Source organism: Gymnodraco acuticeps, unplaced genomic scaffold (assembly GCF_902827175.1).
Source record: "Gymnodraco acuticeps unplaced genomic scaffold, fGymAcu1.1, whole genome shotgun sequence".
Lineage (NCBI taxonomy): Eukaryota > Metazoa > Chordata > Actinopteri > Perciformes > Bathydraconidae > Gymnodraco > Gymnodraco acuticeps.
In genome coordinates this window covers 1,149,692-1,161,010 of record NW_022989985.1, presented here as the reverse complement: position 1 = coordinate 1,161,010, position 11,319 = coordinate 1,149,692, and the positions used below count along the sequence as shown (strand labels likewise).

Below are 11,319 nucleotides of genomic sequence, written 5' to 3'. Positions count from 1 at the left end.
CATGTGTTTGAAGAAGGACTATTGACTCATCCCTCTCCCAATTCCATTTTTATATTTATATTTAAGATGTATTATTATTTTTGGCACTTTCTTTTGCCTTTTATAAGACAGTGTCAGCAGAAAGGTGACGAAACAAGGGGGAAAGATTACAAACTGTGACATTTCAGCATGGTTGGTATTTTAACCCTTAGGAACTTATTATGTGTGATATAAATTAAACATGATAAAGGCCATCACATTTCAATTCAACTTACAGAACAGGATGTCAAGATAGGTAATAAAGCAGGCCAAACATTCAAGTTGATATTGTAATTTGGTCGAGTATTTAATATTTCAATTATTTACCAATTTATTAAAGAATAGTGTGCAATACAATCTTCCGAAGCTCTGGGAGCATAGGGCCTCGGGGCAGCTCGCCTTTCTGGTGATTCAGCACCAAGGAACAGCTTTTTTTGTCACAATAACAGCTGACGTCCCACTGCTTTTATGTCTTACTAACATAAAACGTTTTGACATATTGTACATGTGCTTCCACAAGGAAAAAGACAGCTTTCAAGATTTTATCTACAAGAATACACAATACTGTTTTTTGTGTGCTACATAACCATACAATACTGTTTTATAGCTTCACTGTGGTCATTTTGCAACACAGCAGATATAACAATTTCTAATTTGCACATTTAAGCATTGTGAACAAACACATTTGATGCAAGTTGGCATGGTTAACATGGGTATCATTCAATCTAAGTGCCTGTAAAACCCTGTTTGGATTATTTTTAAAAAACCTAACACTGTAGCTGTGAGCACTAATGCAGAGTGTTAATCAAAAGGAGAAGCAAACATGATCAATCCAGTTGTTATTGTTGAGTGTGGGAGACATTAATAATTGATAGGAACTGCATAGACCACAAATCCAGAGCAGGTCTGCCTGATCAACTTCATTAATGAGCTCTAAGTCTGTGAACAGGCTCATTCGTCAACAGTCACTCTCTTTTCATTTCCCCAACATAAAATAAGTGGTCCATCTGGCAAGGAGCAGAGCACCAAACAGCACCGTGTAGCTGAAGAGAACAAATTTGAGGACTTCCTTGAACGTCCGGAGGAAGCGGATAAACAACGGGTCCACATCCAGATGGTCCTGCTGCATCTTCTGCCTGCGACAAGGTTGAGCCAGCTGTCCCATGTTCTCACCTCCACCCATCCTGCAAACACACACCTTTTTAATTTGAATTTCACAATAGAATACAAAAGTAGAAAACAACTGTAATGTGAACAAGGTGGTCGTTCACTGCACTAACACTCAGGGTAATATAATAAAATAAGACAAAGAACATAAGATAAAATAAATGACTTGTATGTTCCTTAATCCTATACTTACTCAAGCAGTAACAAGTGACATACAGAACCATTTTGAAGTACTTAACTTGAGGTATTTCCATTTTATATGACTTTATACTTTACTACAGAGACAAATTATTAAAAATGAACCTCATAATACATATTTTTCTGAAATGGGCCTTTGTGCAGAGGAAATACTTTATGGTACTTTATATATATTTTATTTGCCTATACTTATTAATAGTATATAATTATAAATAGAGCTATACTATAAATAGTACTTTGAGTCACTTGTACAGTGTAGAGTATATCTACACTGTGGTATTACTACTTTAACTTATGTAAAATATTTGAGTACCTCTCGATGTAAGTACATTCTTTTTAGTGCTTTATGTATTATTTAAGTATGCAGGTTTATTTATATCAGAAGTGCAAATCGATTTATTTCTAGCCTTTTAGAAGCTGAAGAGGCTTTATTGTCAAAAGAACACTATTAATAATTTATCCGTGAATTGCACTAAATTGGTTCAATATTGATCCACTTTCTTTGTCAAAAAGACTACAGATTGTTCTCCAGCATTGATGTTAGACAGACATGCAGCAACACGACTTTAAGACCAAAGAATATTTTTCGTTTAGATAACTTATGACCTTGATCGTTACTTTAATTGCTGTTTTTCCTTCATTTTTGTTTTAATTGACATATCCATGTATACTTTTGTTCTTCAATTTTAGTTATTTCTCCATTAATTGTATGAACCTTGGCTCAGATTAAAATGACAGTTCTCCCTCAATGTATAATTGTATAGAATAAATATTAAAAAAGATAGAAAACGCAGCTTGCTGTGTAAAACAAATACATACATTTTTTCTTTCAAGTAAAAGCTGATGTGAGCCATGAGGGAGTCAGAAAAAATATCCTACTCAAAACAATCCTACTGGTATTAATATAGAGTTAATCTTGTAAATACACTACAATGTCCTAAATGTGTTTAACATACTTAAACTAAATTAAACTAAAAACTCAATGAAGGAACAACTCACAAGCAAGATCAAGATATAATTTATATAGTAAAAATGAAAACTTAAACCAATCATACCTCGGTGCCGTTGGAGCGGGGCTGGAGAAGATAATTAAGTAGCTCCTCTGCTTCCAGTCCTGAAGTCCAAGTTGGTGTGTTGTGCTTTGGGCGTTTCAAGCCCCTATGGCAGAGGAGGGGCCAAAAGCAATGACTGATCACAGATCTGAATCCCCTGGGATTGATCTAATGGGAGTTTAAGTCTTCAGTGCACCTGCTCCTCAAACAAAGGGATTTCAGTGTCAGATATTTAACCCTCAAGCTTGCAATTAACATAAGTATCTTCTGACCCATTGATTCAAGGCACAAGATTTCCAGCTAATCAACATGTAGGAAATGAACATAAATGTACCTAAGAACAGGTCACCAAAATATCTGAGAGCTGTCAGCAGGTCTCCCTATGCTCACAGTGTATAAGGCACGGAGAGGGTATTGACTGAAACAGAGATCAAACACCCTCCTGTAGCACAGTAACCCTCTACCGGAACACGGAGCAAATGGCCTCCTAATTCAATCAGTGTCCATGCGCTGTCAAATCATGTGCGGCTGTGGGCTGAGCTCTCCAGACAGCACATGGCCATTATCGGCTGATCGGAGGCCTGTTGGTGAGCTAATTGCTCCTTCAGAGAGCCGGACCGCCGCTGACGGATACACTCCCATCTCTGCCTTTTATATCCCTGATCAGCTTGCCTTTCTGGAAATGATCAAGTAAAACAATAAGCAAAACATGACAAAGTAATCCAAATTTGATTTCAGGTAGTTAAGACTTTATTTGTATGCCTTACAAAAGCCTTCCAAAAATTAAAGAAGTGCATCTTTATCATCTTATACATGACATCATCTCAAACATCCCAACTATTTGTATCATACGTACATATTTACAGTAACTTCATAGTAAAGCAGGACAAGAAGCCAGAGGACAGAGGGATTAATGAGAGTAGCATTGAACCACTTTTATATTATATTACCTGGGACTGCAAACATTTTAAAGATACCCTGTACAGTTTATACACCTGGTGGAGCAATTATTTTACAGGTTGGTCAACAATTTATTTTTATCCTCACATGCATGAGGCAGTAAATGTTTTCACACGATTCCAATGGTTTTCAATTGCTGGCAGTACTGGACAAAAAAGCACCAGTAAAGGCACTCATGAAAGCATGCAAATAACACACTTTAATAAATCAGCTTTGCAAATATCCTGAAAAAAAGGAAATGCGTTTATCATGTTTGTCAGGCTGCAAGGATAAACACATTTTGGTCTGTTACACCAAGTGAAGAAAATACAACTCCACAGGGCACCTTTAAAGAGCCTAATGTTGGATACACATCAATGAAACACCTGCAGTAGACGGATATAGACATAAAAAACAGTAGCTGAGGTTTTCTGATGGATGGGTGTTTGATGTGGCCAGGTGTGCACGCAGGTGACTCAGGAGGTCTGGGCCTCGGGACGGTCCATGAGGGATTTGATCCATGTTGTACCGTTTAGGAGTTTCGTGGTGGCTATAATATACTCCATCCCGCTGTCTTCCATTTGAGACAGGAAACGAAGAGCGGCTATTTCTGCATACGACACTCCTCCGAGGAAGAACACCAACGTGGTTCGATTCTCCCCCTGCTGACCTGCGGAAGTAAACAAGATGCATGTCACTCACTAAGAAAATATAACAGCTAACGAGAATTTAAGCGTCACAAAAGAAATTTCTGTGTGTTTTAGTCCTTGGCAGTTTTTTTCATACCTTCATGACATTTGCCAGAGTATATTGTATGATATGGTTTTCTTCAGTTTTACAATAAGATTAATTTAGAATTATTTTGCCATCGCTCACTTTAAACAAACAACTAAAAACCCTTTCTTCCAAAGCACCATATTTGGACATTGTCATTGACATGAATTAAATAATAAATACGTCATCCTTCCCTTAGATTTTAGTCCTCCATTATCACCTTTTAAAATCCAATGTAGCGCAGGCCTGTAGAAACAAGTCAACGGCTAAATGCCCAGACTTGCATTTCTAATTAGCACATTTCAAATTCAGTTTATAATTAAATTCATTATTCCCATCAGTGTAACACCTCTTATTGCCAATGTGAAAACATGGAGGAAAACTGAAGGAAAGCACTGGCGGTGGTCACTGACAAATGAAGCACAGCATGTTTTTTATCAAGCCTTCTCTTCAACAGACACGGACAGTGGCTCTGTGGCATTGTCAGCTTTGTGCCATCAATCTCCTGCCGTTCAGCGTTTGACTCCACAGAAACAAAGCCTGTGTCTTATCTACATGCAGCAGGCAGGAGGACGTTTACTCTGTTTAGCGAGCAAACAGTTTGTTCGGTCCTTACGTTTCTTGTGCAGCCCGGCGGGCAGCTGCTGTCTCTCCTCAAAGTGCGGGCCTGGAAGCATCTTCAGCACCTCTTCGATGCTGCGCCACCCGGGCCTGGCTAACACCTGGGTCAGTCGGATGCTTAGTGGAGCGTAGCCACTGTACACGTAGGAGATGTCGTTGGGGTTCTGAGAAAGAAAAAAAAGGTCAGAGGTTAAGATCATCCTTAAAGACTGATGGGTTAAATCATGTATTGTTGTTTCTTCATGTAATAAGTCTTGTACCTGTTCATTGGCATCCTCCATCCACAGTTTGAGGGTTTTTCTTATAGTGGGGTAGTTGTTCCTTGAGTTCGACTGAAGCTTCAAAAGACCCGCCTTCTCTAGGTTGTTCAGTGTCAGTATGTGTTCATAACCATAGGTCTTTATGGAAAACAAAATAAAGACATTATTTAAAACAAAAAATATAATTGATATACTATCGATATTGCATTTTGACACTAGATAGTCTTTTCCTCGTTTCAAAGGCTGCACTACAATAAACTGCTTTTAATATCATTTAATAAGTTAACATTAATAAGGATTTATTCAGACAAATAATAATATTTGATAGTAATAAATTGTAATATTAGATTTTCTTCTTGAGTTCACTAGACGAGTATTTTCTTTGTTGATGAAGGACTATGGGCACAAAAAAGACCAAAATCTAATCTTTCTGTCTGTGACTCTACCTGCAGGATCTCCCTCCTGTAGTAGTCGAACACTTTCTGCTTGAGGCCGTTGTTGCAGACCGACTGCATGGAAACCAGGCGCAGAATCTTGATCAGTGGATCCTTTTGGGCAATGCTGTCTTCTATATACGTGTTCACCTGGACATACAAATAATATTCATCAGAACTATAGGGCACCAATAGATTAGGTATAACATCATGCAAACATTTCTAATAAAAAAAATCAAATCACTAAATACTGATGTGAGACTTAAATAACAATATGAAGTAAGATTAAAAATACCTTGTCCGTTTCTACTCCAGTCATAAACTCCTGCTCAACTGTCAGATTGTCGAAGAAGGCCTCAGATGCTGGAAGAAGAGACATTAATTAGCTTTTTATCACATTATAAGCTTAAAGGTCCCATGACATGGCCATTTCTACTGATCATAATTCCATTGTCGAGGTCTACTAGAATAGATTTATTATTGGTACTCTCTGTCCTACATGGCTTGTTGGAGCTCCTGCCCCCCCCCTCCCTGTGAGCCCACTGTGCTCTGATGAGTCCACCACCGTTACAGCGGAACATCAGTGACCATGCGTTACAATGGCGTTTGTTAGCAAACAGAAAATGACACCAGTAAGGACAAACAGATGAGAATGCTGCGTGGGGTCTGGGTGCCGTGTTGGCGGGACGTTGCGCGGCTCGCTGCTGCGAGGAGCGGACAGTGTGAGCTGGGTGCATTTCCTGCTTGCTGCGTGGGAGCTGCGAGACGTCGCGAATGGATGCGGGAAGGGGGGGGGGGGGGGTGCTGCAGCACCCCCATCTGCGAGGCTCCACTAGCACCCCCCCCCCCCCAGCGCGTCACAGTTTTGCCGCTGAGAGAGAGTGTGTGTGTGTGTGTGTGTGTGTGTGTGAGTGTGTGTGTGTGAGAGAGGAACTCCACCGACCAATGGGTCCATTTGGGTTAGGTCCGTTAGGTCAAGTCACTGTACCCAGGAAGAAAAAGACAAATCTCCAACGAGGTGTTCTGGGGCAGCATAGATTAGACAGGTATTTTCTGTGTTGGAGTTTTACTCGCTACAGGGTGTACTTTGAGGGTTTTTGACTCTGCAGACCGTTCACATGCATAAAAACCTTCATAACACGTAAGGGGGCGAGTAATAACTGGAAAAGCATGACATGGGACCTTTAAACATGTGATGCTGTAAGAGTACAGAAATATGGGATTATATACCAAGTATTAAAACCAGTAGAAAGATAAAAAAAAAAAGGTTTATTAATTATATTCAAAACCAAAACATTTGATTATGTATAATGAAAATGTGTGTTGGTTTTCCCAAACTAACGGCTGTAATTTGTCTTTATGAAAATATAGTGCCATTACAAAATGCACCCAGAATAAAATGTAAGGCAGATAAAGGGGGAAGAAAGGACTTGTTTACGCACTGGTGATGTCCTTGATCAGCTCGGCTATAGAAGTGTGGTTAGCCAGCGAGCTTCGAGCTGCCTGCATGTGAGGCAGCTGAGACACAAACTGCTTGATTTCTCCCACTGTTTTAGCATTATGACGCTCCTGAAAGACAAAAAAAAAAGTTACTTGATGAACTTTTAACATGTTTAGAAACAGCATTTAAATGATGGAAACCACAAAAAGACACCGCTACACCAAAAATGTTTAAATGAAAAATGATGTAACAAGTTTAGAGGGGTATTTTTAGACAGTTTGACCCATCTTCAGTTTGTTCCTATGAAATACAGCTCCCACACGGCACACAATAACCCATTTTGTGGACATTTCCTTCAGGATTAACAATGATTACACAAACGGAATAAATTACATTTGTGAAAACATTTCTAATTGTAAGATTATTTTGTCTACATTGCTTTCCTGGATTATAACCTCTGATGTCACGCTATTTTGCTTATCAACTCTCTCCACTAATGTAGTTTGTGTTACAATCGATATACCTGAGCCGATTAGAGAATAGTATTTCAATTTGGCCTTGTTAAGCCTTCTGCTGGAACAATTAGCACTTCACCTTATCTCTTAGTGATCGTCATCACTTCCCTAACCTCATGGATTTCCGTTATGACTTTAGAGGGTGAAATGCAACAAGGATTTTAATTTAATTTAATTAGCATGCAAATGAGTGTGCAACTACATTTCTTTAAACATTTTTGCATTACACAAAATTACACTATCATCATATTGAAACAAAGATGAGGCAAAACCAACCTCAAAGGCTGCTGAAATTATTTTGGCCTTCTTGCTGAGCGCTGCTCCGACCGCGTTGAAGTTTTTGTCACGTATTTCTGCGTACAGCTCCTCTGCTGAGTTTAGCTGTAGCTTCTTGGGCTCTGTGGGTAAATCTTTACTCGCCTCTCCTTGCTTCTTCTGAGCAAACTTCTCAGGAGGCAACTTGACGTAACCTGTGAGTCAGAGGGAGAAAAAAGGCTGGTGATTAAAATAGAAAAAGAAACAGACATCCAAGAAACACACAGTGTGACGTAACTGTAAGAGTGCATTTACTTCAGACTGTTTATTAACCCAACTTTATTTATATTGCGGGCACAACAACAACAACAACAACAACAACAACAACAACAACGAAACATAGTAATTTACAAAGACAAAGAAAAGGAAAAACCAAACAGAAAAATTTACTAACAGAGAAGAGGCAATCTTTTGATATTAATTAAAATATTCAGAATGAGAAAATTACATTTGATAGATGAGTTAGAATAATTAAATTGTAAAAAATTAAATACAGTTACATAAAAAGCCCTAGAATATTGCAATTATGGTAGACAATTATATAGATACACAAAATGTTTTAGTGTAAGAAAATAATACAGAAAGCAGCATACAGTTAACAGTTTTACAGTAAAGACATGTGGATATCGGTAGGTTTAAGATCACATTTCTAATTTCTAAAAGTTCAAAGTGAATTGATTTTAAGGAGGTGTTGTAGAGGATTCTGGTGCACTAACATTTAAAGCAGTTTTCTCCACACATAATGATGAAAGAGTCAATAAAGGTGTTTTCTTACCGTTAGTGATTCCATAGACCTCGTCGATGAGTCCCTCGTATGTGAGCTGCGTGGCCAGAGGAGTGAGCAGGTCCACGTTGCGGTCCAGGAGGAGCAGAGTGTCGAACACGGGCAGGATCTGATTCTGACTGCCGGCAAACTCCCTCTTCATCCTCAGCATCATGTTGGCAACATGCTGAAAACAAGCACAACATTTCTTCTGTCAAACTCAATTCACTCACCAGGATGCTAACAAGCCTGTGCAGTTAGCAGTGTCCGAATAATATTAATCATCATTTTGGTTATTATTATTTAATGTTATTTTGGTGAGTGTTATTGTTTTGGTCTTATTTCGTAGTTTTTCATATGGTGTTTAATTTTGGCTTTTACAATAAAAGTAAGGTTTTGATTTCCTACTGTATATATTTTTTATAGCATTTTTTATAATAATTTTTTTTACAGTGGATCTCAATTTTTTTTTTTACAACAACCAAAAAGAAAAAGGAAAATAAAAAATACAAGATGAGGAGAGAAGAAAGTATATTGTGCTATTTTATCATTTTGAATTGTTCTATTGTTGTGGTTGTCTGGCCAAGCTGGTGTAAAGAAAATTGAATGCTGAAAATGAGGCCAGGATTTATTGAAGGGGAATATATTTGATTAAATATTGTGTGTCCCGGCAAAGATAAACAATCAAATATGATCAAAAATATTCTTCCTAACACCGCACTCACCCTTGCACATTCTCCTTTCCCGTATATCTGTGGAATGGTGCCATACAGGGCCTGTAAGGTCATGAGGCCTTTGGCGGTGTGGTAGAGGCTGGTTTGGTCATTTTCTAAGTAGCACTCCTGTCAAAAAAAGAGGGAGTAAAAACACACCATGACAGTTAGAAATAAATCACAGCTAGGATGCAAAATAATACTTTTTTGTCCACAGGTAAAATGGCTTATGAATGTTAAAATTCAAAAGAATACATTTGTTTTTTTTGGTTTTGCAGATTACAATTGCCATGTTTTCCCATGGATGAAGTATAATAATGTTATTGTGTTGAAAACATGCGCTAAGTGCTCGTTGATTTTAAATCTTTACTACATAAATCAAATAAATACTTAATGTGTAAAGCATATTTATATATATATATTCCTTTTGGGATGAACAAATTCAACACACCCTGAAAGCACTCTCATACTCCATGGAGAGCAGGTCTCCATCATAGGGGATCAGGTCCAGGATGTACTCTTCGATGTTGATGAAGGAGGCCAACACGCCCTGCTCCTTCAGCCGCTGTTCACACAGCATGCTCCGCCGAGGAACAAACAAAATATGGAAGTCTCGTGGGGAATGCATCTTGTCCTCACTGAAAGTACAAAATCCAGGAAAAAAGTGTTAAAAAGTGTGGACATATAAGACTGTCTTTATCATGGTTTGAAATGTGGGGTTTTTGAGACAGAAACTGACCTGATGATATTCTCAGCGATGATGTCCATGAGCTCCAGTCTGGGACGAACAAAGAAGATGATATTCTTGACGTCAGCAGCGGGGAGTCTGCCACTCTTGAGGGTGAACATCTTTTCAACTTCATGTTCCTGGAAAACCCAGTAATAAGCATATAACATGTGTTTACTATCTGAAAACTTCAGATTCATGACCTGTGACTTGTGTGTGGGCTACTTAACAATAACAAATGCAGTGCACAGAGATCACTTACCTTCAGTAGAGAGTATTGAGCTATCAGTCCAAAAGGTCCCGTCAGATATTCATCCCAAACTATGGCCTGAAGAGCAAGAGCACATAAAGTAATGTATACAAGTAGCAAGATCTGAAAAAACATCTCTATGCGGAAATGTTTGCGGTCATTGTCTCATATGAAGCTACTGGTTACAATAATAAATAGATGCATTGTTTGTCAGTCTATTCACAATCAAAACATGACTTCAGTTTTATAGAAACTGCAAGTATTTTTGAATTATGTGCCGAGCATTGACAGCCCCAAGAGGCTAGCTTAACTGTCAGCTTCGTGGATATGCACAACTGTCACTTTTTCGGCCATTTGACATTTATAAGTGTGATTTCCTTACCTTACTTCCCGCACATTTGTCCAAAAACTCTCGAAGCTCTTTTCGTGCAGCTTCTCTCAAGATGTTTAAATTGACTCTACCGTACGATAGGTGGGCAGCCATGTTTCTTTATCATATACACAACAAATCATGTGATCATCACAGCGGTGAAACTCGATCACGTAACCAAAGAAGATACAATGTCAAGATAGTTCACACAAGCGCCGCTGATTTACACCATTCGAGAAAGCCCAAAAGCCACCCAGCATGTGTATACCTCCTATCGAGCAGTATTTCTAGATGTAAAAGGGTCTCAAATGATCGTAAAGGACAACTTTAACTAGCTAAAGGGCTAGCATTCCACCTTTGACTTGCAGAAGCAACTTCGTGTTGCACATGCGTATTGAATGTTCGTTAAACAACTTAAGTAAAGCCAATTTTTGAGAATATTAGCATCTTTCATGCATACGACTATCGATAGATTTGCCATCTTTTTCTGCATAGTCAACCTGTACTGGATTTATGAGTAAAGCAGTATCAAGTAGTAGTATAGAAGCAATGTAAGTATTCTATATGTGAGAAGCGAATACGGAAGTACTAAAGGAGTAACCTCTTGCTTCACCAACCGTCTTTTCCTGATGGTTTAGGTGTGGCTGAAGCCGATATTAACTCTTCCTATAATGACGTAAATCCAAATTATTTACAGGTGAGGGTGTTTTGTATAATTTAAATACAATTTCTACCCTTATAACACATACAAATATTTCGCAA

General features: G+C 38.4%; 1 protein-coding gene across 1 annotated transcript; it reads right to left on the bottom strand.

The window, feature by feature from the left end:
* Nucleotides 1-3,162: 3,162 nt before the first annotated feature.
* Nucleotides 3,163-10,835, bottom strand: vps33a (VPS33A core subunit of CORVET and HOPS complexes). Its single transcript, XM_034212407.1, has 13 exons — nucleotides 10,570-10,835; nucleotides 10,200-10,265; nucleotides 9,950-10,077; nucleotides 9,662-9,848; nucleotides 9,223-9,339; nucleotides 8,510-8,684; nucleotides 7,696-7,889; nucleotides 6,906-7,032; nucleotides 5,759-5,826; nucleotides 5,476-5,613; nucleotides 5,030-5,167; nucleotides 4,765-4,933; nucleotides 3,163-4,044 (listed from the first exon to the last, which is right to left on the bottom strand). The coding sequence occupies exons 1-13, from the start codon at nucleotides 10,669-10,671 to the stop codon at nucleotides 3,851-3,853; spliced, it is 1,803 nt and encodes a 600-aa protein (XP_034068298.1). The 5' UTR covers nucleotides 10,672-10,835; the 3' UTR covers nucleotides 3,163-3,850.
* Nucleotides 10,836-11,319: the final 484 nt, after the last annotated feature.